The sequence below is a fragment of the Muscardinus avellanarius genome (genome assembly GCF_963383645.1).
Source record: "Muscardinus avellanarius genome assembly, chromosome: 1".
In the NCBI taxonomy this organism is placed as follows: Eukaryota; Metazoa; Chordata; class Mammalia; order Rodentia; family Gliridae; genus Muscardinus; species Muscardinus avellanarius.
Genome location: NC_137786.1, coordinates 230482031 through 230509579, shown reverse-complemented (window position 1 = coordinate 230509579; position 27549 = coordinate 230482031). Strand labels below are relative to the sequence as shown.

The following is a 27549-nucleotide window of genomic DNA, read 5'->3' as shown; positions in this document are numbered from 1 at the left end:
AACCTGTAAGCAAAGGACCCTGAAATAAAATTAAAACATCTAAAAAATTTTAGGGCAAATTAATTTTATAAGATGGTTTATTGCTCTGGGAAATATTGGTATAGGGAAACCAAAGCAGCCAATCAAAAGAAGAATTTCCACTTCCCACCATCTAGTGCCGGTGTCCTAGCTATAGCTCCATAGACGTGGGGTGGGTTAATTTGTAAACATCAACATGGGCCAAGGCCCACACCCTGGCCAGTCATCAATCACAGAATTCACGGCAGCACTTCTAATGTAAACGGTTACCTGAGAGGTCTGTCAGAAGGCTTGCTAGGACATGCTTGTTTACCAGTTCAGTCTTGCTAAAGCTGGAAATACTATCTACCCTATTTTCTTTGAGAATAGTGGGCTTTTTGGAAATCCCCAAATCAGATCCAGTCTTGACATCTGTATGTTCTAGGATGTCACCTGGTCTCTGGAGCCAAGAACCTGGAGCAAATGTTTGCTGGAGTCTTCCTTCGGGAGATTCTTCTCCATCCTGCCCAGAAGCGGAATCCTCGATCTGTCTTTCACCTAATTCTTTAAGAGCTCTGATTGTGAGCTGCTCCTGTTCTAAATCCAGAGACACCACCGGAGCACCAAGGGTGGAGAAAGCAGCCAGGTCACTTCCACTTCTGTCTTTGCTTTTCATGTCTTTCTTTTCAGAAGCTCGTGGTTTACTTTCACTCCAGGCTTCGGCAGGAGCGCCTTTAGTGTCTGCTGCCTTCTGCAATGCTGCTTCAGAGACATCTCCTCCCTCCCTCTCCTCTCCTTTCTCTCTGGTTTCTGTTAAGGCTGCCATCAAGTCCTCCGGGGAGGAATCATCTGTATCTTTAACATATTTTCCACATAATGACTCCAGATTGTCAGCAGCTGTCACATTTAGTGAACATTCTGTCTCATTAAAGACACGCGGAGGTGCTACTGACGGCAGTCTGAAGTTGTCAGTTGTAACGGGCTTTTCGGGCGCAACTTCACTCACAGTATCTGACTGTTTCACATCTTCCAACATGACATCCACATTGGGTACTTGTGAACACACCGTGTCACCAACTGGACTCCTTCCAAGAATGTCAGGCTGAACTTGATATGGCTCGGAGCTTCTGACTGGCTCCTCAGAGCTTTTAGATGTCTTACTTTCTGCCTTCTTGTAACTGGGCATCTCTCCGATTTCCCCTTCCCCTGTTTTTATCATGGCACTTGAACTGGAAACAGGTTTTTCAGCCTGAACTTTATTTTCAAAGGATACATCTGCTGTGATGTCCTCTATGACTGTGTCATCAGAGTCACCAGAACTGTCGGCCTCTGTAGCTTCTCCCAGGACAGAGCTCTGCCAGGTCATGTCATCCTTGAAGTGGTCGTTACAACCCAGCAAGACACGTTTCTCATGTGGAGATCCAGGCAACTCTGTGACTGTGCCATCTTGTTTCTGGGCGTCTACGTGCAAACATTTGACACCGACTTCTTTTGTGGAATCGAGATGATCTCTTACAGGTTTTCCAATGACAGCATTTTCTTGAGGAAGAGATGCTTCTGGCCAGTCGCTTGTGGATTTGGTGACGGAGGCGCTCCCATTAAGAGAACGCACAGGAATTTTCTGCTGAGCGTTCACTCTCAGATTCACAACTGGGATTTCGGAATGATACTCACTCCTGTCAAGTCCTGCGCTCTTCATGGTACCATCAGAAGATTTATCAGTCTGTTGTTTCACTTGGGGAACCAAATCCCAGGTCAAGATTTCATTCGTAAAGTTATGTATGTCATTGACACATCTGGACACCTCCTCCAGCGCTGCGGTAGTGTGTGAAAATTGTCTGGCGAGCAAGGCAGAGGTTGGGAAACGCCCTGCCTCTTTACTTCTCAGTGGAAACACTTTGTCATCAGCCTCTGCCACGTCCGCAGATGGTTCTCCATCACTGTGCACCACCCAGCTCCCCGCAGCGCTCGTGGTCTCCTCGTAGGACTCTTTAAATTCTCTGCCAAACGCTGCTCCGTCAATAATTACTTCAAACGGTGACTCGGGGGACTCTTTTTCCACAATACCACCGCCTGAAGCCTGAGATGGGAACAAGGAGTATGTACACGCACCTTCTGCCTCAGTCTGCTCAGGGAGTTGTTTCTGGGCTGTTACCAGTGTGAACTTGTCATCGGTATCCCGCGCACTTTTATCCTCTCTACTTGGTACCTCACTTGGGTTCTTAGACGCTTGGTCTTTATTTATTTGCTCTTCTTCTACTCGGCTGGTTTCCTTTGAGAGAAATGGAGGATTCGCTGGGAAACTGGCTGGAATGGAAGGGCGGTCACAAGGAACTCCTGCCGCAAGAGGGAGCAGAAGGGAGCCTGCGCTGTCCCTGCGGGTCCCCCGAGGCCTGGCCGCCTCTTTCGTATCTAGACGAGCCACGTGGTCTTTTCCTTCTTCGGCTGTAACGGGCTGGCGGCCTAACACTTCGGTTTTGTCTCCATGTAGTGTCGTGGGGTCAAGTTTTTGTATTTCAGAAGATGAAAGAAAGGAAGAAGTCATGATTTCTGAAGGTGGCTCATTAGAGCAAAGGGCGCGCAATCCCTCTACGGTCAGAATTTGAAAGAAAAAACTGTTCACCAGGAACAATTCACATTCAGCCAATCAGCCAAGCAGCATGCATGTATGTATATATACATATACATACAACATATACATATACACACAGGACGTATATATACACAAACATAAATAACAATGGCTCAACAGAGATCCTACAAGACATGCATAAAACTGCCAACAGGAAAGAGAAGAGCGGCATCATGCTATAAATTGCAAATGGCAAAAAATTTTCTTGACAAGTATTTTTTTTTTTTTTTTTTGGTGGTACTGGGGTTCCTGGAAGCCCTTCTACCTCCGGGATACACTCCCACGGGCTACACTCCCAGACCTATTTTATATTTTTTATTTGGAAACAGGGTCTCTTAAGCCAGCGGGGCTGGCTCCGAACCAGCGCGATCCTCCTGTCTCCGCCTCCAAGCGCAGGGATTACAAGCGTGCGCCACCACGCCCGGTGACAAGTACTTTTTAATTACTCTACCTTTTTCTTTTGGTGGTACTAGGAATAGAACCCTCTGAGCTACCTCATCCCTATTATTTTTTATTTTGAAATAGGATCTCACTAAGTTGCTAAAAAAAACTTGCTAAGTAGCTGAGGCTGGCCTCAAACCTGTGATCCTCCTGTCTCAGCCTCCCAAATACTGGGATTACAGTTGTACATCACCATGCCTGGCTAATTATTCTTCTTTTCTTTTTTCTTTCTTTGCAGTACTGAGGATGGAAGAATCCAGGGCACTGTACCTCTGAGAGCTATACCCCCAGCCCTATTTTTTAGTGGTTTTATTTTTCAAACAGGGTTTCACTCAGTTGCAAGGGGTCTTGCTAAGTAGCTGAGGTTGTCTGTGAACCTCCATCCTCCAGTCTCTGACTCCCGAATGCTGGGATCATAAGTGTGAGCCACCATGCCCAGCTAATCTTTTTTTTTTACTATGAAGTTAAAGCATAAAGAAAGGTGATGGTATTGGGAAATTTGGGGGGATTTTTCTTTTCTGTTTTCTTCCTGTGGTAGAAGTATTCAACAGAAGCAATATAATCATACAAAACAAAAAGTTAATATTATGAAGCACTGACGCCTTTCCCTCTGCACGCTTAACAATTCAGAACATAACTGCCTCTACAGATCCACTGTTAGTCTCAAAACCTGAGGGAAAAAGAAGTGGACAGAGTTCTTTTCTATCTTTACAAGAAATAACAGCTGGGGTGGTGGCACACACTTGAAATCCCAGCATTCGAGAGTTGGAGACCAGAGGATCACGGTTCACGGTCAGACGCAGCTTCTTAGGCCCTTTACAACTCAGAATAAAAAACAGGGCTGGGGGTGCAGCTCGGAGGTACAGTGCCCCTGGGTTACACACACACACACACACACACACACACACACACACACACACACACGCTTTCAACTTGAAAATGAGACTTACTCTATACGATTCCCAAGGAAGAGCTGTCCCACATACGAATGGCCTTGACGCTCTCAACTAAAGAGCATCAAAAAAGGCTGACCTGCTCCCTAACCTCTTGTTCCAACTTACCATTTTTCCCCCAGCACTAGGGACTGAATCCAAAGACATTCTACTTCTGAGCTATACTGCCAGCCCTATTTTTATTCTTTATTTTGAAACAGGGTCTCACTAAGTTGTGGAGGGCCTCATTAAGTGGCTGAGGCTGGCCTTGAACCTGCAATCCTCCTGTTTCAGCCTCCCAAGTACTGGGATTACAAGCATGTGCCACACACCCTGCTCCCAACTTGCCATTTTAATAAAAAAACTTAAATGTGTAAATTAGTATCTTTAGTTCTGACAGTTAACTCTAGAATTCCTTTTAAAATAGAATGAGCTGGGAATGGTGGCAAAGGCCTGTAATTCCAGTACTTGGGAGGCTGAGACAGGAGGATTGCAGGTTCAAGGCCAGCCTCAGAAACTTAGCAACACCGTTATAAAAAAAAAATCACACACACACACACACACACACACACACACACACACACACGCACGCACACGCAAGCCACGGGTGTAATCAGTAGGTAGAATGTTCCTGGGTTCAATGCGCGGTACCAAATAAATAAAATAGAAGTAATGCATTAAGTCTTCCCAGTTCTTAATCACCACAATAGTCATTAATACGGCTCTGTTTTCTAGCTTTCCAGTCTAACAAACTTTTATTAGGGAAAAGATCAAACAAGTGCCTCCAGGAGAAGGCACTGTCACTCTTGCGCACTGTTTTCTCTCTAGACCAAGTAGGTCTCGAATAAATAGTTCCAAATAATGAATCAGAAATTCAGTGAGGCTGAGTACGGTGGCATATGCCTGTAATCCCAGTACTTGGGAGGCTGAGAAAGGAGGATCACAGGTTCAAGGACAGCCTCAGAGGTAGAATGTCCTGGATCCAATCCTCAGTACAAAAAAAAAAAAAAAAAAAAAAAGAATAAAGAGTCCACTTGTTCAGATGAGACCCAAGGAGGTTGACAGCAATGTGTGAACACAGATGAGTAACTGGGAAAATGTGAAAGAAATTCCTTTGGGGTCATTTTCATTCAGCTAATGTTCTCTTTTTCTTTCTTTCTTTCTTTCTTTTTTTTTTTTGGTGGTACTGGGAATGGAACCCAGGGGCCTTCTACCTCCGGGCTCCACTCCCAGACCTATTTTATATTTTATTTGGAAACAGGGTCTCTGAAGCCATCTGAGGCTGGCTTCGAACCGGCGATCCTCCTGCCTCAGCCTCCCAAGGGATTACAAGCATGCACCACCACGCCCGGCTTAATGTTCTCTTTTTCATGAAAGAACCTGAATTATCTTATTAGATAAAAATCAAACTTATAATTTCATTCAAATTTATTAAAGATGTAAATAATTAAGAATCTTACTATAATAAATAAAATTCCACTACTACAAACATATCTCCAGCTGTGTGTGGTGGTAAACACTAGTAATCCCAGGACTTGGGAGGCTGAGACAGTAGGATGACAGGTTCCTGGCCAGCCTCAGCTACTTAGTGAGGCCCTCTGCAACTTGGCAAGACCCTGTTTCAAAATAAAGAATAAAAAATAGGGAGCCGGGAGTGGTGGCGCACGCTTAAAATTCCTGCGCAAGCGAGACAAGAAGATCATCACGCAAGTTCGAAGCCAGCCTGAGCTGGCTTAAGAGACCCTGTTTTCAAATAAAATATAAAAACAGGCCTGGGAGTGTAGCCTGGAGGTAGAAGGCCCCTGGGTTCATTCCCCAGTACCACCAAAAAAGGGGGGAGGGCTGGGGGAATAGCTGGAAGGTAGAAGGCCCCTGGGTTCAATCTCCAGTACTGCAACAAAGAATAAGGTTTCCAAATGCTAATAAAATCCTCTTATTTTGATGTATCATTGAAATGTGATATAGCAGGATCTGAGCTTTAGAGTGAAAAATAGCCTAGTAAAGCTGTAATGTACTGTACTTGGGGGGAAGTCTTCATATCAGCATGACAGAATGTAAGATAAAGTTTAGCACTGTTAAAAAAAAAAAAAAACAATCTTAAGTACTATAGGCTACACTAAAATCAGAAAGTCTAAAAACTGGGCTGTGTATTGCTATTGGCCATACTGGTCACTGTTCTACCAGAAAATATTTGAGGGAAAAAATGTGGGTTAAGGTAAAGCTGTCTGGGAACCCCTCCCTGCAGATCTGACTCCACCCCATAGGGATCATTTTATAGAGATGGAAACTTCAGACTACTCAGACCTGCCATCTTACAGATGGAAGTCAGCAAGGTGAATTAGTTATAATTCAGCAAATGTTTACTGAGTGTTTACCACTGCCAAACACTGTTTTAAAGTAGCGAACAAAACAGAGAAAAACCACTCTTGTGTTTACATCGCAGAAGGGAAGACAGCAAAATGCTGATGGTGTTGATGGCGCGTTTCATAAAATTGGTCTGAACTGAATGCTAATTAAATACACACACTACTAGGAAAATACAAAGGTGTGGTAAAAATGTTCTATGCTCTGGCAGGACACAAATTTGTCATTTTACCAAGCCTTGCTTTTTTCCTATCTTCCTTGAAGTCTTAGCACTCCAAAGGGTTTTCAGTTAGGTAGAGAATGATCTAAGGTAAAACTACAAGATCAAGCTATTCTCTGAATACCAAGAGGTTCTCTACTGAGCACCATGAGTGCCTCAAACACTTCAAAGTTTCTTGTGTGTGTGGTACTGGGGAATGAATCCAGGGGCATTCTACCTCTGAGCTATGTCCCTAGCTCTATTTTATTTTTTATTTTGAAACAGAGTCTCACTCAGTTGTAGAGCACCTGGATAAGTTGCTGTGGCTGGCCTTGGACCAGCAAGCCTCCTATCTCAGTCGCCCAAGTACTAGGATTACATGTGTGAGCCACCACACCCAGTCAAAACTTCAAACATTTATTAAAGATTACCTAAAATGATATAACTATAACATATGCAAAAATAATTTTAATCATGCTCTTTAATAACGATCTCATAGCTTACTATGTGGAGTGAATGATGTTTCCTGAGGGCAATGTTGGAAGGTAGACAGCCCGATTCTGCATTCACTCCTTGGTGACAGGAAGATGCAGGCGCTAGCTCTTAATATTACTGCCAATCAAACACTCCCACACACAGCCAAAGAAGGTGACATCCTCATCTGTGCTTTAATTTTAATGATCTTGTTTAGAATCTCAGCAAATGAAAAGAATTCCTTTGGCTAGCTGAAACCCTAACAAACTTGAACAGAGCTGACTAGTACAAAGACAATGAAAAAAAATTGGGTTGGAAGTAAAAAGTTTATCAAGGCATGAAAACATTAAACAGAACAAAGATCAGAATCTACTGAGCCTTTTAGAACTGCTCCTATGAGCAAAGACAATTAGTCGATATGGCACTTAGTGGTCACTGGTATTGTCCAAGTCAGCGCCTGGTAAACCAACAGAACAGAATCTGAGGCTTGTTTGGGGAATCTGAGGGTTGTTAGTTAAAATCCTATACACATAAGCCGGGCGTGGTGGCGCACGCTTGTAATCCTTGTGTTTGGGAGGCTGAGACAGAGGATCGTGCAGGTTCGAAGTCAGCCTCAGCTGGCTTAAGAGACCCTGTTTCCAAATAAAATATAAATATAGGTCTGGGAGTGTAGCCCGGAGGTAGAAAGCCCCTGGATTCCATCCCCAGTACCACCAAAAATAAATAAATAAAAAATAAATCAACCCTATACACATATTGGATGTCGGGGTGCATACCTCTAATTCCAGTATTTGGGAGGCTAAGGTAGGAGAATCGCAGGTTCAAGGACAGCCTCACCAAGTACTGAGACTCTCATCAACCTGGTGAAATCCTACTTCAAAATAAAAACAAAAATAGGGTGGGGAAATAACTCAGAGGTAGAATGTCTCTGGGGTCAAATGAAATAATAAAATACCCTATATAACTGCTTAGGGAAATTATTTCTAATTACTTAACATTTAAATGTATACTTCCTTTCCTATTTTATTTTATTTATTTTGTGTGTGTGTGTGTGTGTGGTTTGTTTTTTTTTGTTTGTTTTTTGTTTTTTTTTGGTGGTACTGGGGTTCCTGGAAGCCCTTCTACCTCCGAGCTACACTCCAAGACCTATTTTATATTTTTATATTTGGAAACAGGGTCTCTTAAACCAGCGAGGCTGGCTCTGAACCAGCGCGATCCTCCCGTCTCCGCCTCCCAGGTGCGCCACCACGCCCGGCTCCTATTTTATTTTTTGCAGTGTTGAGGATGGAACCTTGGGGCATTATACTTCCAAGCTACACCCCCAACCCTACTTTGTAGATTTTTATTTTTGAAACATGGTCTGAGTTGCAAAGGGCCTCGTTAAGTAGCTGAGGCTGTCCACGAACCGTGATCTCAGCCTCCTGAATACTGGGACTACAAGCATGTACCACCATACCCAGCCTTCCTTTCTACCTCCGAGCTACATCCCCAGCCTTATTTTTTATTCTTTACTTTGAAACAGGGTGTCACTGAGGTCACTGAGTTGCAAAGGGCCTCACTAAGTATCTGAAGCTGTCTGAGAAACAAGATCCTCCTGTCTCAGCCTCCCAAATGCTGGATTACAAGCATGTGCCACCACACCTGGCTTCTTCCTTTCCTATATTTATTTGTTTGTTTGTTTGTTTGTTTATTTATTTATTTATTTATTGGCACTGTGGAGGGGTGGTACTGGGGGTGGAAACCAGGAGCTTTTCTACTTCCGGGGCACACTCCCAGACCTATTTTATACTTTATTTGGAAACAGTCTCACTAAGTTGCTGAGAGCCTCTCACTACATAGCTGAGGCTGGCTTCGAACCTGTGTGATCCTTCTGTCTCGGCCTCCCAAGCGCGAGGATTGCAAGCGTGCGCCACCACGGCCGGCTCCTTTCCTGTTTTAAAAACTCCATCAAGGGCTGGAGTGTTGCTCAGGGGTAGAAAGTGTGCATAGCATGCATGAGGCCCTGGGTTCAATGAGCAGCAACACACTCAGGTCCACCATTTCACACACACCCAAACACGGCCGGGAGTGCTGGCGTGCGCTTGTAATCCCCACAACTTGGGAGGTGGAGACAGGAGAATCATGCTGGTTCGAAGCCAGCTGGGGGCTGAACAGGAGGATTGCAGTTTCGCTGCCAGCATCAACAACTTGTGAAGTCCTCTTTAACTTAGTGAGATCCTGTTTCAAAATAAAGAATAAAAAATAGGGCTGGGGGTGTAACTCGGAGGTAGAATGCCCCTGGGTTCAATCTCCAAATCTTATTATGGGAGGGCTAAGTGGCATATGCATGCAATCCCAGTTACTTGGGAGGCTGAGGTAGGACTGCAAGTTCAAGGCCAGCTTGGAAAAGACCCTGCCTCAAAACAAAAATGTATAAAGGCTGGGTTGGCCAGGTATGGTGGTGCATGTAATCCCAGTACTTGGGAGGCTGAGACAGGAGTATAGAAAAAGTTTGAAGGCTCTCAGCAACTCACAAAGACCCCGTTTCCAAATAAAAAATAAAATAGGGTTGAGGGGGTAACTTTGAGGTAGAATGCCCTGGGTTCAATTGCTAGGAGGACCACAAAAGGGTCAGATAGCTCAGTGGTAGACTGCCCCTGGGTTCAGTCCCCTTTACCACCCCCAAAATTATTCATTATGAACATAATAAATTGTTATTTTAGGTCATAATTAATGTGTGTGTGTGTGTGTGTGTGTGTGTGTGTGTGTGTGTGTGTACTGGGATTGAACCCAGGGACACTCTACCCCCAAGCTACACATATAGCCCTATTTTTTCTCCCATGATCCTGGGGATTGAGCCCAGAGGCATCTACATCTGAGCTATACCCAAAGCCCTATTTTTTAAAAAAAAATTCTGAATCAAGGTCTCACTAAATACATGAGAACCTCATGACTTCCTGAAGCTCCCCTCGAACTTGCAATTCTGTCTCAGCTTCCTAAATACTGGGATTTAAAAGCATCTGCCACCCCACCTGGCCCCTAGCCCTACTTCTTATTTTTATTTTGAAACAGAGTCTCACCAGGTTGATAAGAATCTCAGGACTTGTGAAGGCTATCTTTGAACCTGCTATCTTCATGTCTCAGCCTCCCAAGTACTGTGATGACAGGCGTGTGCCACCACACCTTGCTCTAGCTATTTTTGACAATGGTATTTAATGCTCATATTCATTTGTAACGTTGTGAACACTTAAAAAGATATGTTATTACTTAGCCGGAGTGGTGGTGCACACTTGTAATCCCAGCATTTGGGAGGCTGAGACGGGGATTGCAGTTCACAGCCAGCCTCAGCTACTTAGTGAGGCCCTTTGCAACTCAGTGAGACCCTGTTTCAAAATAAAGAATAAAAAATAGGGCTAGGGGTGTAGCTTGGAGGTAGAATGCCCCTAGGTTTCATTTCTAGTACTGCAAAAAAAAAATGGGGGGGGGTGAAGAAAAAGATAAATATATATAATTACTCTAAGTTTTCATGTCTATTATTAAGCTGACATTAATATTTTAAGTTTTTTTCTTTTTTGTGTATATGTATATGTGTAACTGGGGGCTGAACCTAGGGGTACTGTACTTCCAAGCTACATCCCTATCCCTTTTTTAAACTTGTTTTGAAACAAGGTCTTGCTAGGTTGCTAAGTCTCACTACTGGCTGCGCTGTCCTTGGACCTGCCATCTTCCTGTCTTCGCCTCCCAAGTACTTGGATTACAGGCATGTGCCATCACACCTGGCTCACGTTCTAAATTTCTATACCACTCTCAAGTAAAAATTTATTAAAAGATTCAGGGTCCCTTCATCACACTTTCTAATTATATAGTAGTTGGCAAATTGCCTAGTCTCATCTAAAAAAGGGAGGATATTAAAGCATCTAATTTTAGAACTGCTATGAGGATTAAGTTGTTAATACATGTTAAGAGCAGCACTAGAGCCTGGCACAGCAGTGTGTGTCTATAATCACAGCTACTCAGAGGACTGAGACAGGAGAATTGTAAGTCTGAAGCCAACCTGGGCAATTTAGTAAAAACCCTGTCTCAAAGCAAAGTTTCTGGCACTTAGTAAACCCCCAATAAGTGTCTCTAAACACCACATTTAAAGAAAAGAAAAAAACCTTTCCTGACACAAAAAACTTCAGGCTTATTTAGGAAAAGAAAAAAATGCACACTGTCAAGACAAAACAACCACTTTCCTCAATATACACTACAGAAAATTTTCATTCAGAGTTGTAGATACCTTTTTAGATACTTTATCTCCTACTATTCACAGATTTTTTTTTTAAAAAAAAGTAATTTAAAGAGTTTTTTTAATCCATGCCACAACGTTGGGTGTTACAACCTGAGAATCAGTTGGTATAAATCAGATGCCTATGGCATTCTAAGTCTTGCTAGGTTCTGTGAGGATAAAGATATTTAAGATAACTCAGCTTATAAGAAAATCTAAGCCAAGAAAAATTTCCTGAATAAAATGTTTCAGAAAATGATCTTCACCCCCAGGAAAGTCAAGGTATATTATAGTTCAATGTATAACTAACTACACAATTTAACAGGCTGGCACAAAAATTGCCTTTGGCACAATCTTTTATAGTTTAAGTTCTTAGGGCAACTACCATTATTTCATGGCCTTTATCTTTGATTTACCAACTCAAAATCTCTAAAGAGGACAGTACTCAAGGATCTGTATTATAAGTTTCCCAGACCACCATTTTACAGCATTTGGTTAGTTTTAGAAGGGCAGAAAGATCAGAGCCAAATTTCCGAACACTAGTCCTATAAAAATACCATAGGAAGCTCAGCGTGGTGGCGCACATATGTATTCCCAGCATCTGGAAAGCCAAGACAGGAGGATCGCAGTTCACAGCCAGCCTCAGCTACTTAGTGAGGTCCTCTGCAACTCAGTGAGGCCCGGTTTCAAAAATAAAAAATAAAAAATGGGACTGGGGGTGCAGCTTGAGGTAGAATGCCCCTGGGTTCCACCCGCAGCACTGCAAAATAAATAAATAAGACCCTGGGTTCTATCCCCAGTACCAAAAAAAAAAAAAAAAAAAAAAAAAAAAGAAAAGAAAAGAAAAGAAAAGAAAAAGATAAAAAGTTGGGCTGGGGTGTAGCTTGGAGGTAGAAAGCCTTGGAGTTCAATACTCAGTACCAAAACAAAACAAAAAATAAATTAAAAAATGACATGATGAAAAAACTAAATAAATACTGTGCCCGCAAAGTAAATATAATACATTTAAATTGAAAAAAATCCTTCATATACTGTTTACTTTATTCAAAATATCTTCTCTATTTCTTTTCCCCGAAACTAGCTCTCAGAAAAGTAAAGGTTTGGTACTTTTCTATGTGTGTATGTAACTTGATTAATGAAAATATGTGATCTAGAAATAAGTGATACTGAATGCTAGATTTTATATCAAAGAGTTCTTCCAAAAAAGAATGAATAGCTTAGAATTATATTATAGTTACTACCTGGTTAGCTACCCCCATTAAGAAATCCACTTTTAGTTAAAAGATACTTGTCACATGGAAAAACTACGTATCAGTGAAGAAAAGGTGCCAGCCTATAGCGGCCATTGTTACTTTTTCACTTAAATATGCATATTCATATGAAGGAGGCTTGAAATATTCAGGTATAGATTTTCCTACACTTGAATTTTCTCATGTTTACGAAACAAAATGGAAAGACAAATTACCGTGCAAAACAATATCAGCAACTTGCAGCCACAGCATCAAAATAGGAAGTTAGCCAGCAAACACTTTGCAGCCAAGCTAGATCCTAAACAAAGTCTCTTTTGATCAAAGAAAAATGTTTTGCTTTTGTATTTTTTAAAAAAGGCTGTAACTGGCAAAATGTTTCCCAAAGCTTGCCCCAAAGCGCAGTGTTGTAACTTCCTATCCAGATGCCTACTGCATTCGTCCAACTGGAATAGCATCGACTACCGCAAATGTGCTTCCAATTCTGAACGGTGGATGGATCTTTTCTTTCCAATCTACTGCTCACCTACTTTTCTTACGATGTTTTCTAACAAAGATCACAGTATTTTCCAGCCTCCACTCTTTTCAAAGGCTTCAAATAGTGAAACCAATTTCAGTTTGAAAGTTAACTGTAGTAGCAATAATATGGTCAAAATAGTAATTTTTGTTTCTATGCTCTTTTTGTGTGTGTTTATGTGGTATTGGGAATTGAACCCATGGGTGTTCTATCTCTGAGCTATACCCTCAGCCTGATTTTTTCTTTTCTTTTTTTTGGTGGTGGTACTGGGGTTCCTGGAAAGGCTTTTTACCTCCGGGCTACACTCCCAGACACCTATTTTGTATATTTTTTATTTGGAAACAAGGTCTCCTAAGCCAGCACGGCTGGCTTCAAACCTGCGCAATCCTCCGGTCTCAACCTCCCAAGCGCGGGGATTACAAGCGTGCGCCACCATGCTCGGTGCTTTTCTTTTATTTTGAAACATGGTCTCACACTAAGTTGATAGGGCCTCACTCAATTGCTGAGGCTGGCTGAGAACCTGCCCCTCCTGTCTCAACATAATCTCCCATGATTTTAACAGCAACCACAAAAAAGCGACATCTCTAAAAAGACCTCTAAGCCTCTAGCTAGTCTCCTTAACCATCTGTGTCACAGATGAAGCAGTTACCAGCATGGACTGCGGAGTCCTTGGTCTGTCACTAGCTAGCTATGTGACCTTGAAGCGAATCATTTCATTACTTTAAGCCCCATTTTCTCAACTGGTCTAAGAGCTACACCTTCCCCCATCCCCGCAGAACTGGCGGGGAGGATTAAATGAGATGATGACTCAAGTAAGAACTCAGGAAAATTTTGCCACATACCTCTCAGTAAAACACTAAAATTGATTCCTCTATTTTGAGACTCGGGATATAGGCTGAAATTTAACTCTGCTTGATTAAAAAAAAAAGGTATCAAAAAACAAAGACTGCAAGGATCTATGTGGGAGATAAAACTTATATAAGAAAGTAACCAATTAATCTATTGACATTCTAATTATAAACCTATTAATATAAAAAGGCTTAATATCCTAACTTATTTAGCACTATGTGTCTAAGTGGTACAATTTAATAAATAATCACACAATTTATTTTTGAAAAATCTGGCTGCCTTTTACTCAGTATGAATTAATGACATTTTTGTACATGCATCTCCTTAAAACCCAATAATGACAGATATTTCAGGATCAAACATATGAGTCACTCTTAAATCTAAAATGTTCTATTACTGCTACCCTTTGCTTAATATGGTTGATGCATATAAAAATTAGGTATGGCTTCCTCAGGCTCAGTGCCTAGGAGATGCGGAAGACATTAGTTAGGTTAGTGCTAATTATAGACTCAGAGTTGTGCTGGTGGCAGCAATCACCTTGAAAAAGGCCAGACCCGAAAAAAAAAAAAAAAAAGAAAAAAAAAAGGCCTATTTGGGACTAAATGGGTCCAGTTAACCAAGTGTATGTATCAACAATTTCCTTTTCTTATCTTTGTGTGTGTGTGTTTCTTTTTTGAGGATTAAAGCCAGTGGGACATTCTATCTCTGAGCTATACCCCCAGCCCTATTTTATTTTATTTATTTTTTGTGGTAGAGGGGGTGAAAACCAGGGGCTTTCTAACTTCAGGCTATACTCCCAGACCTATTTTATACTTTATTTGGAAAGAGGATCTCACTAAGTTACTGGGAGCCTAAGTAGCTGAGAATGCCTTCCATCCTGTGCAATCCTCCTGTGTCTCAGTGGCACTACCATGCCTGGCTCCTTATTTTTTATTTTGAAACAGGACATGCAATCCTCCTGTCTCAGCCTCCCAAATACTGAGATTACATGTGTGTCACACCACATCTGGCCTTTTTAAAAAATTTTTTGAAATAGGGAGTCGGGCGTGATGGCGCATGTTTGTAATCCCAGCATTCAGGAGGCTAAGAAAGGAGGATATAGTGGTTCGTGGACAGCCTAGGCTACTTATAGCAAAGCCCTTCGCAACTCAGTAAGACCCTGTTTCAAAAACTGAAAAAAAAGGAGCCAGGCACCGCGTGGTGGCACACGCTTGTAATCCCAGCATTCGGGAGGCTGAGACAGGAGGATCCCGGTTCGTGGGCAGCCTCAGCTACTTAGTGAGGCCCTCTGCAACTCAGTGAGACCCCGTTAAAAATAAAGAATAAAATGCAGGGCTGTGGGTGTAGCTCGGAGGTGTAATGCCCCTGGGTTCCATCCCCAGTACTGCAAAATAAATAATAAAAAAAAATAAAAAATTTAAAAAGACTAAAAAATAGGGCTGTGGGTATAGCTCAGAGGTAAATGTCCCTGGATTCCATCCCCAGTACCAAAAAAAAAAAAAAAATTTTTTTTAAATAGGATCTCACTAAATTCCTGAATCTCACAAATTGCAGAGGCTTGCCTCAAACTTGTGATCCTACTCCTTCAGCTTCCCAAGTACTGGGATTACAAACATGTACCACCTAGTCTAACTGGCCTTTTTAATTTTGAAACAGGTTCTTACTACCCTTCCCAGGCTGACCTCAAACTTCCAATCTTTCTGCCTTAGCTTCCTAAACTGCTGGGATTACAGATGTGTGTCACATGTCCAAATCTAAACATTAGTTTTTAATTTAAAAAATCCCTTTTTAAAGATCTCCATTCTACTTGAATGTGTAACAGAGATTAATTTTTTTTTTTTTTTTTTTTTTTTTTGGTGGTGGTACTGGGGTTCCTGGAAACCCTTCTACCTCCGGGCTACACTCCCAGACCTAGTTTATATTTTTATTTGGAAACAGGGTCTCTTAAGCCAGCACGGCTGGCTTCGAACCTGCCCGATCTTCCTGTCTCCGCCTCCCAAGTGTGGGGATTACAAGCGTGCGCCACCACGCCCGGCTAGAGAGTAATTTTTAAAGCAATGTTACCTTTTCAACATTTCCCATGATAGGTATGCTATGTATGAGTTACACCCAAATTTACTCTTTTGGATATTAATTATCCCCTTTCTGTATGAAAAAGTATCTTGAAATTAGAATCCATTTTAAAAGCTCTGAAATACAACAGAAATTTTATTCAATTTATACTGACTCTTTTTTCCATAGTAGAATAAATATATTACCAATTTTCCTATATTATTAAATTTCTCAATAAGGCCACCTGTAATGGTGGAGCATGCCTACAATCCCAGTACTTGGGAGGCTGAGACAGGAGGATCATGGGTTCGCAACCAGCCTCAGCAATTTGGTGAGGCTCTCTGAAACTTAGTGAGACCCTGTTTCAAAATAAAAAAATAAAGAGCTGGGTATAGTAGTACACACTTGTAATCCTAGCATTTGGGAGGCTGAGACTGAAAGATCGCGGTTCATGGCCAGCCTCAGCTACTTAGTGAGAACCTCTACAACTTAGTGAGACCCTGTTTCAAAATAAAGAATACAAAATAGGGCTGGGGGGGTAGCTCAGAGGTAGAATGCCCCTGGGTTCAATCCCCAGTACCGAAAAATAAATAAATAAATAAATAAATAAAATAGGACTGAGGGTGTAGCTCAGAGATAGAATGTCCCTGAGTTCAATCCCCAACACCTCAATCAATCAATCAATCCATCAATGTTTTCTGCTGACTTATATTTGGGGTCTAACTCTAGTACAATACCACAAATGGAATGGCGCTTTATAGCGCTACATATGAACTGAAGCCCGCACGTGCATATGCAGGCGTGTGCATCCCCCCTGACAGCTCACACGCTCTCTCTCTCTCTCTCTTTCAGACCCTTGGCAGTGGTCATACCTATAAACTTAAATGCCCTTCCCCATTAACTGACAGATTAAAAAAAAAAAGACACAGCTTAAATCTCTAGAAAAAAAGCCTTACTTGCCCAGTCACCGGACTTGCTCGATGCAGGCAATACGGAAGGAGCCGGAAGGAGCCTAGCTACTGAGAGGAGTCACATCTCAATACTCTAGCTCTTGACATCTTTCAGCCAGTGGAAGCACACTTCTAAGTTGTTTCCCAACGTCGCTAACGTCTCTAAGTTACATAAATGCAAATCTAAGAGTTAAAATGCACTGAGGCTGGAGTGTTTTCTGAGTCATAATTTTATATGCCACAAATTCTGCAGGCAAGTTTTCAACTTTTAAGAACCATTCAAAACTACATCTAAAGCTTATGCTATGTTAAATGGTCCATCCAGCCTCATTCATTTATTGACATTTATAGGAAACCCATTGGCAATTGCTAAATAGAAAGGACTGGCGTGTAATTAACGTTTTATTTTAAGGGATGCGGGGGCGATACAAGATTTGTGTCTCAATCCCCAGTTACAGCCTCTTTCTCAACATTTTTCTTTTATTAACGCACAATAAAAGTTTACAGACTTGCCTTGTGAGGTCGAAAATAGAGATACAGGCTGAGAGGAAGAGGAAGAAACAAAGGAATCTGAAAGAAAATATACAGCATGAGAATACGACAACCTCATACAGGAATCTTAACTTTCTCTTCTTCTACGGGGAGAGCCAAGTGTCATAATTTCTCTGGGTTTAGCAAAGGGGAAACCCCAAGTTTTGACTTTCAGTTCCTATTTTCACTCACCTGCCAATGTAACCTCATTTCATTTCTGAGATGCATATCTAAAAGTTAACCAATTATGGAAGTCAGAGAAAGAACGGAGGAACTACAATCATCTGAACAACCACTACGTCAAAACAGATGATGGTCCTCTCCTGCTCTTCAGGAGAAGGGAGAGTAGGGATCTGAGCACTAAGTAATATTTGCTTCTAAATATTTTCAACTGGACACGGCAGCTTTAGTCACTAAGAGGAGCGCTCCAAAATACCTAACTGGCAAATATGCAAAGCTGATCTTCAATACTTTAAAAAAAGAGAAACAATCCATTAGGAAAATAGTACTACACAAGAAATCTCCCATCTTCTAAAAGTATACTCTTAACTTTGCAATACATATCAAAATTTAAAATACAAATATCTTTCAACCTTCCCCACCCATGGACATATTTGAAGTCAGCAGATACACTTCCAGAAATACATCCTACAGGCATATTTTCACGTATGTACTAGAATGTGTATGAGGATATGCATTCATAAGAACATCAGTTAGAAGCACTAGAAATGCCCACCAATAGAAGACTAGATGAAATGTTTTATCTCGCTGGGTGTGGTGGCCCATGCTTGTAATCCCAGCATTTAGGAGGCGGAGACAGGAGGATCGCAGTTTGCAGACAGCCTCAGCCTTTTGCAACTCAGTGAGACCCTGTTTCAAAGTAAAGAATAAAAAATAGGGCTGTGGGTGTTGCTCAGAGGTAGAATGCCTCTGGGTTCCATTCCCAGTACTGCAAAAATAGTTAATTAATTTTAAAATTTAAAAAAATAAAAGGAAGCTGGATGTGGTAGTGCACATTTGTAATCCAAGTACTTGGGAAACCAAGACTAGAGGATTGTAGGCTCGAAGCCAACCTCGCAATTTAGAAAGGCCCTTAGCAAGCTGGGCGTGGTGGCGCATGCTTGTAATCCCAGCATTTGGAAGGCTGAGACAGGAGGATTGTGGTTCGGGGCCAGCTTCAGCTACTTAGTGGGGTCCTTTGCAACTCAGTGAGACTCTGTTTCAAAATAAAGATAAAAAAGGGCTGTGGGTGTAGCTCAGAGGTAGAATGCCCCTGGGTTCCATCATCAGTACTGCAAAAAAAAAAAAAAAAAAAAAAAAAAAAAAGCCCTTAGCAAGATCTTGTTTCAAAGGAGAAAAATAAAATAGGGCTGTGAATGTAGCTCAGAGGCAGAATATCAAGGGGTTCAACCCCCAGTACCACAAAATAAATAAAATCAAAAGGGCTGGGGATGTGGCTCAGTGGGAAAGCCCTTAGATGTGAACCCCTGGGTTCAATTCCCATAATGTGTGCATACATTCGCAGACATAAAACTTACACTAAGTAATAAAACATTTGCTCCCCTGAAAAAGAAAGAGGTATAATGCCAGTAGTGGTGGCCCACACCTGTAGCACCAGCACTCAGGGGATTGGGGTGTGGGGAGACACTTGAGCCCAGGAATTCAAGACCAACTCGGGCAACCTAAGTGCCAGACCCTATCTCAAAAGAGCCAGGTGTGGTGGTGCATGCCTGTAACCCCAGTACCTGGGAGGTAGAATGCCCCTGGGTTCAATCCCCAGCACACACAAAAAAAGGCAAAGTGAAGTGCAAAAGTGCATTCCATGAGACCCCGTGTGTTCTAGAGCCACGAGTGAGGCTACACAAGGCACTGGGGACCCAGAAGTGGGAAGGAGATTTGATTTTTTTTTGGTGGTGGTACTGGGGCTGGAACCCAGGGGCTTTTCTACCTCCAGGCTATACTCCCAGACCTACTTTGTGCATTTTTGGAAACAGGGTCTCAGTTGCTGAGAGCCTCACTACGTAGCTGAGGCTGCCTTTGAACTTGTGCAATCCTGTCTCAGCCTCCCAAGCGCTGGGATTACAAGTGTGCTGCGCCACCACACCCAGCTGAGATTTGCTTTTAATAGTCTTTGGCCCTTAAGAAAACATGACCTTCTCAAGAAAATGGTGGGAAATCAGTAAAAGTAGCCATACGAAAAACAAACCCTTAAAATTGTCCCTAAATATGCGTAACTTTATCCATTAACTCCCTTTTTGTTGGCAATTATAAAACTGTTCTCACAAATGTTACAAATACACTTAAAACTACTAGAAAACTGCTTTAAAGGACTGAGCCATAGCTACATCTGTAAGTACTATCTTAGAAAAACTAGTACATGTACACAGTCCTCTAACATCTTATACCCCTTTAAGATGCACCAATTTTTTTTAAAAAAAGATAATAATTGCCGGACGTGGTGGCGCACGCTTGTAATCCCCGCGCTTGGGAGGCAGAGACAGGAGGATCGCGCAGGTTCCAAGCCAGCCACGCGCGCTGGCTTAGGAGACCCTGTTTCCAAATAAAAATGTAATAATAGGTCTGGGAGTGTAGCCCAGAGGTAGAAGGGCTTCCAGGAACCCCAGTACCACCAAAAAAATAAAAAAATAAAAAAAGATAATCTGCAACTTAAAAATATATGTGGAAGGGGTGGAGATACCAGAAATTAAACCCAGGGGTGCTCTATCTCAGAGCTACAATCCCAGCACTATTTTATTTTATATTCTGAAATAGGGACTTGCCAAGTTGCTGAGGGCCTCCCTAAATTGCTAAAGTTGGCCTTGAACCTGCAATTCTTTTCTTTTCTCTCTTTCTCGTCCTCCCTCCCCCTCCCTCTCCCTCTCCCTCTCCCTCTCTCTCTGGCTCTTTTTGTGGTACTGGGGATGGAACCCAGGTGCATTCTACCTCCGAGCTATATACCTCCATCCCTATTTCCTTCCTTCCTTCCTTCCTTCCTTCCTGGTGGTACTGGGATGAAACCCAGTACTAACTCTGGGATATATTCACTCCCAGACCTATTTATTTTATTTTATTTGAAAACAGGGTCTCACTAAATTGCTGAGAGCTTCACTAAGTAGCTGAGGCTGGCTTCGAACCTGCAGGATCCTCCTGTCTCAGCCTCCCAAGTACTGGGATAACAAGCATGCACCACCACACCAGGCCATTCTTTATTTTTTTTTTTTTTAAACAAGAGTCTCACTGAGTTGCAAAGGGCCTAAGTAGCTGAGGCTGGCCACAAACCTGAGATCCTCCTGTCTCAGTCTCCCAAATGCTGGGATTACAAGCGTGCGCCACCATGCCCGGCTTCTCCTTTCCTTTCTTAAAGGAACCATTTGTACCTTCTCCCAACTGTTTCCAGATGGGTTCATTTCTATATGCATTTACTATCAACATTAAATCTTTTTCAATAACGACTTTAAAGCTGAACAAACCAGAAAAACCAACTGCTTTATGTAAGCCCAATGCCAAAAAAGATCCTATGAGCTTGCCAGCTGTCTACCTTTTCACCTCTACCTAAATACCTCCTCCTAATGGAAAATTTCAACATGCCGTTTTTATGCATCGCACCTGCTCTGATAAGGAACACAGATAAGTAGTCTGCAACAATACTGCATGGCGCTTTTAATTTACAAAAGCCACGCTGCAAACCTGGCAAGGTGGCTCCTACCTTAATCCCAGTTTTTGGAACGCTAAGACAGGAGGGTCTCAGGTTCTAGGCCAGCCTCAGCAACTTAGTGAGACCCTGTCCCAAAACAAAAAATAAAATAGGGCTAGGATTGTAGCTCAGAGGTAGACCACCTCTGAATTCAATCCCCAGTACGGCAAAACACAACACAACACACATTGCATTCATACTCCGTATTTATGCTACATGGAAATGAACTCAAGAATGATCTTAATCCTCAAATGCTAATAATAAAATCATTTTCTATAAGTAGCTAAGTCCAGGCACTGTAACATCGTGCCTGTAAGCAGCTAAAAAAGAAATACAAACCAATAAAACTCTGTCATGAGATCCAGGAATGCTACAGAGGCAGCCACTTGGGTAAATTAGGACTGCTTCAGAAGAGGTGGCAAGCTTGATCTTAAAGGGCATTCATCAGGTAAACAAAGAAAAAAGACATTCTGGAGAGAGGGAGCTGGTCAGGTTCCAAAGGCTTTAAACGTCACGTAAGGAAATCTAGATTACATCTTTGTGCAGTGAAGAATTACTGACGGCCTTCACATAAAGGAATGACACTGTCACAAGTGTTTTGAAAGGAACTCAGAGCATGAAATAACTGAAAAACTACTCCATAATTTTGGCAAAAGATACAGAATGGAACTAAGACAGCGAGGATGGGAATGAGAGGCCAGATTTGACAAGGTAGAATACCAAGGGCTCAGAATCACCTGACTGGATGCTGAACACTGGAGAAGTCACGAAGACGCTTTGTGGAGAATTGGGAGGCTGAGACAAGCGCAGGTTCACCATGGTGTCTGCAGTTTAGCGAGGCCCTCCACAACTCAGTGTTAACGTGAATAGAAGTAGGGCTGAGGGTGCAGCTCAAGAGGTAGAATGCCCGGGGTTCAATTCCCCAAGCCACACACGCCAAAAAAAGTCACTGAGGGATTAAGTGAAATGCCATTGGCGGGAACACAGAGGAATGGCTTACATGATTTTCAATTAAAAAAAGAAGCTATCTAAGGTATATCAAGATGGAAAATGTTGAAAGGCAGTTCAACAACATGGTCAGGCTCGGGAGATTACAGTAAGAGCTGTAGTAGGTGGAGCTGAAGAGGAGTGAACATTTGGGTGAGGTTAAATTCACCCAGGGAGTGAGGGCGTTTCCCCGGCTGGCTTGGACCTGGACTGTCCTCAGAGGCTCCAGTCCGGACAGCTTGGTCCCCAGCGGGGGCGCTGGTGCGAGGTGATGGAGACTGAAGGAGGTGGCCACGGAGCACATCCTTACAGGGCAGACTTGTCCCCGGCTTCCCCCACTCTCTTGTGGCCTTGCTTCTCTCTCCCTCTCCCTCTCTGTTTCCTGGCCACCATGAGGCAAACAGCTTTGGTCTGCCAAGCCCTTCCCACCATGATTTTCTGCCGTGCCAACCACGGGCCCGGAAAGAACGAGCCAAGTAAGTGACCGGGTACTAAAACTCCGAACCGTGAGCCAAGATAAATCCTTCCTCCTCTAGCTTGGCTTTCTCAGATATGCTGCCACAGTGACAAAAAGCTCACACACAAAACAAATTTGAGGCATACCAACACTTAAAGAGAAGCAAGAAAGAAGAACCAGTAAAGAGACAAAAAGGAGTCAATACAGTACCTAAAAATGTAAGTAAGCAGGTGTGCTGGTGCTCGCCTGTCATCTCAGCACTTGGGAGGCTGAGACCAGAGGCTCACAGGTTCGCAGCCAGCCTCAGCTACTTAGTGAGACCCAGTTTCAAAATAAAGAAAAATAGGGCTGGGAGTGTATGTACATATGTATGTATTTAATAAGTAAGCACTGTAAACCAGATTTAAATACAAACTTTTCCTGAAGGCCTCTTTCATTTTGTGCCACCCTATTAGACAGATCAACGGTACTAATATTGCCACTCTGAAATGTATGTAATATTCACCCAAAACTTTACTAGTCACTCTTTTAAACCTATTTCTTTTTTTATTTTTTGGTACTGGAGATGGAACCAGGGGCTTTCTACCTCCAGGCTACATTTCCAACCTATTTTATATTTTGATTGGAAACAGGGTCTAAGTTGCTAAGAGCCTCACTAAGTTGCGGAGGCTGGCTTCGAACCTGTGCTCCTCCTGTTTCAGTCTCCCAAGTACTGGGATTACAACTGTGTGCCACCATGCCCGCTATGTTTATCTTTTGTGATCGAACTCAGAGGTATTCTACCTCTGAACTACATCCCCAGCCCTATTATTTATTCTTTATTTTGAAATAGGGTCTCACTAAGATGCAGAGAGCCTAAGTAATTGAGGTTGGCTTTAAACCTGTGATCCTCTTGTCTCAGCCTCCCAAGTACTGGGATCACAAGTGTGTGCCATCATGCTAAGCTTGTGTTTATCTTTTAAAGCTCTATTTTAAGACCCCGAGCCCCCTTAGTCTCCACCCTCTTCTCAAGCAACATAATGAATGAGTGTGGAGTGGAAGAACAGGAGAAAAATAGCAAAACGCACATTTGCAGGCTTTGAAATTTGGGTCATCACTGTTCTAGATGTGCTGGGGGTGGGAAGAAGAAGCTTTGAAGTGGATGTGAGATTCAAGTTTTGATTTAGAGGGAAAACATAATGAAGACTATTTAAATTTTCTAACCTCCAGTAAAAATACTGTTTCAATGAAGTGTTCATTTTGGCGACCCTAGTACTTCAACACCATCAGAATACAGGCTGTGAAAAAAAAGAAAAAGAAAAAAGAAAACAAAGAACAAAGCAAAAAAAAAAAAGAAAGAAAAAAATTAAAAGAACACAGTCTGTATGTGAATGTGTACAATGTATGTATGTTTGCGTATATTTAGTATATTTAGTGGTGTTGGGGATTGAACCCAGGGCCCTAAACATGCTAGGCAAGCACTCTACCTCTGAGCTACCCCAACCCCAGGCTATTTTTAGACAGAAATTACATTCCGGAACAATTCTGCAGAATGACTTCTACATTTAGTCCTACAGCTTTTTCCTTTATGTTGTCCCCCAACCCCACAGGATACTGAGGACTGAACTCGGGAACACTCCAGCACTGAGCTACACTACAGCCTGTTTACTTGAGGCAGTGTCTCACTAAGTTGACCAGCTGGCCTGGAATTTGTAATCCTCCTGCATCACCCTCCAGAGTAGCTGGGATTACAGGTGTGCATCCAGCCACAGGTGTTTTTTTTTTTTTTTTTTTTGGTACTTAAAATTGAACCTAGAGATATTTTACTTTCAAGTTACAGCCCCAGCCCTTTCTTAAGTTGCTGAGAGCTAAGAACCTAAGTAGCTGAGGCTGGCTTCGAACCTGTAAAATCCTCCTGTCTCAGCCTCCCAAGCTCTGGGATTACAAGCGTGCGCCACCATGCCTGGCTACCCCCAGCTCTATTTTTTACTCTTTATTTTGAAACTGGGTCTCACTGAGTTGCAAAGGGCCTCACTAGGTAGCTGAGGCTGGCCACAAACCCAGGATCCTACTGTCTCAGCTGTCCAAGTGCTAGGATTATAAGCATATGCCACCACACCCAACTCCCTGTATCTTTCAAATGGCACAAAGTATGACGGCAGGCATATAAAACTCACAGAAAATGGGGGTGTGGATATTAGAGGCTTCATTAATATTTGATGAAAACATTACTATAAGAGACTTTTTTTTTAAATACCGGGAATTGAATCCAGGGGAATTCTACCTCCACACTATACTCCCAGCCCTATTTTTTATTCTTGATTTTTAAACAGGGTCTCACTGAGTTGCAAAGGGCCTCACTAAGTAGCTGAGGCTGTTCGCGAACCAGATCCTCCTGTCTCAACCTCCCAAATGCTGGGATTACAAGTGTGCGCCAACACTGTTTTGAAACAGTCTCATTAAATTGCACTGGGCCTCACTAAGTAGTTGAGGCTGGCCATGATCCTGTGATCCTCCTGTTTCAGCCTCCCAAGTACTGGGATTACAAGCGTGCACCACCATGCCTGGCTTACTATAAGAGATTTTAAGGTTTAGCTTGTTATTTTAAAATTAAGACTTTGCAAGCCAGACATAGTTCCAATACTTGGGAGATCGAGACAGGAAAATCACAGGTTCAAGGCCAGCCTCAGCAACTCAGCAAGACTCTGTTTCAAAATAAAAAGTAAAGCATGGTGGCACATGCTTTTTTTTTTTTTTTTTTTTTTTTTTTTGCGGGTCTGGTGATAGAACCCAGGGGCATTCGACTTCTGAGCTACACCTCCTGCCCTAATTTTTATTTTTTATTTTGAAACAGGGTCTCACTGAGTTGCAGAGGGCCTAAGTAGCTGAGGCTGTCCGCGAAGCGCGATCCTCCGGTCTCAGCCTCCAAATGCTGGGGTTATAAACGTGTGCCACCACGCCCGGCTTGGCACACGCTTTTAATCCCAGTACTGGGGAGGCTGAGACAGGAGGACCACAGGCTCATGGCCAGCCTCTGCAATTTGTAAGGCCCTCTGCAACTTAGTGAGATCTTATTTCAAAATAAAGAATAAAATAGGGCTGGGGATATAGCGTGGAGGAAGAATGCCCTTGGGTTCTATCCCTAGTACCACCAAAAAAATAAAAATAAAGAGCTGGTGGTGCATGCTTGTAATCCCAGCATCCAGGAGGCTGAGACCTGGAGGATCGTGGTTCACGGACAGCCTCAGCTACTTAGTGAGGCCCTCTGCAACTCATTGAGACCCGGTCTCAAAATAAAGAATAAAAAATAGGGCAGGGGGTGTAGCTCAGAGGTCAAATGCCCCTGGGTTTCATCCCCAGACCCGAAATAAATAAATAAATAAACAAACAAACTAGGGCTGGGTGTGTAGCTTGGAGGTAGAATGCCCCAAGTTCAATTCCCAGTACCACTAAATAAATAAATAAATAAATAAATAAATAAATAAATAAATATAAAAAGGTCTTGGGAGCTGGGTGTGGTGACGCACGCTTGTAATCCCAGGACTTGGGAGGCTGAGACAGGAGGATCAGCAGGTTTGAATCCAGCCTCAGCAGTTTAGTAAGGCTCTCAGCAACTTAGTGAGGCCCAGTTTCCAAATGAAATATAAAATAGGTCTGGAAGTGTAGTCCAAGGGTACTACAGCCCCTGGTTCCATCCCCAGTTACACACACACACACACACACACACACACACACACACACAAAGGGGACTGCGAAGGTACAATAATGTGGGTTAGATCCCCACTACAGAAAAGGGGGAAAAGTCGAGACTTTGGGTAGTGACTGGACATTTGTCCTGTTAATAGAGTAGCTACTAAGGCACTACATCCATTTAATGTAAACCCAAATGGCATGCATGAGCAAGATGCCCACTTTTTCTGTTACAACACTAAAAGGAGCTGGAATGCTTCCTTTGCACCACTTTCTTGGGGGTAAACGTATCTGCAATCTAACAGGAAGAGTAGAAGTCTTATTGCAAAAGAAACAGTTTGATAGAGAAGCAAAATAGATTGTGTAAATGGGAAATAAGTTCCGAATATTTTAATCCCCAGACTCTTTTTCCATTGGTGTTGGGGTGGATGCAGGGCCTGTGCGGGGCTCTACTGCTAAGCTGTATCTCCAGCCTCATCTCAGTCATTAGCACTCATTTACTTCTAACAATGTCCTCTCCTTTTCCAAATATGCCCAACATGTACCAAATCAAAATCCCCTATTTTTTTGGCATAAGATTGAAATTTAACTTATTTTTAATATTTAAAAATTCTGACAAGTCGGGCGTGGTGGCGCACACTTGTAAACCCTGCGTTTGGGAGGCAGAGACAGGAGGATCACACAGGTTCGAAGCCAGCCTCAGTTACTGAGTGAGGCTCCCAGCAACTTAGAGACACCCTGTTTCCAAATAAAATATAAAAATAGGTCTGGAAGTATAGCCCGGAGGTAGAAAGCCTCTGGGTTCCACCCCCAGTACCACAAAAAATAAAAATTAAAAAATTTAAAATAATAAAAATAAAAATTCTGACACAGATTAGCCTACCATTAAATTTTTAGAGGAGCTAAGTTTCTAATATGCAAAATTTAAGCAGTTATGAAAATATATTTTCTAGATTAGAGATGTTAATGGAGGAGCTAAGTGTGTAGCACCGTGGCAGAGCCCAGGCTTAACCTGCACAAGAAAGAGTTTAATCCCCAACACCGCCCCTACCAACAAAAGATTGTTAATAGAAAGTACCTATAGAGTCCAGAAGTAGTTAAAGAAGCCAACCTTGGACTCCAAATACATACGTATAGTTTTATAAGCGCCCATAAAAATTATTTGCTCAACACCTAAATGCATACATCAACATCTATTAGGGGCCTTATGAAAAACATAAGTTTTTTACAAAATTAGTTGATTCATTTGTGGTAATGGGGATTGAACCCAGTGTCATTCTATCTTTGAGCTATACCCCAAATTTTATTTCT

The 27549-nt window shown here is 42.4% G+C and overlaps 1 protein-coding gene across 5 annotated transcripts in view; it reads right to left on the bottom strand.

The window, feature by feature from the left end:
- Nucleotides 1-27549, bottom strand: part of RTN3 (reticulon 3) — a gene marked incomplete at both ends in the record, with an annotated part of 73453 nt that overhangs the window by 32995 nt on the left and 12909 nt on the right. The window contains 2 exons of one of the 5 annotated variants that reach the window (XM_080696718.1): nt 289-2586; nt 17414-17470. The exons of 2 other annotated variants lie outside the window; for them this stretch is intronic. In XM_080696718.1, coding sequence (XP_080552844.1) covers nt 289-2586; nt 17414-17470 — 2355 coding nt within the window. The remainder of the gene's footprint in view (nt 1-288; nt 2587-17413; nt 17471-27549) is intronic. 2 more of the 5 variants (XM_080696720.1, XM_080696719.1) reach the window with 2 other exon arrangements.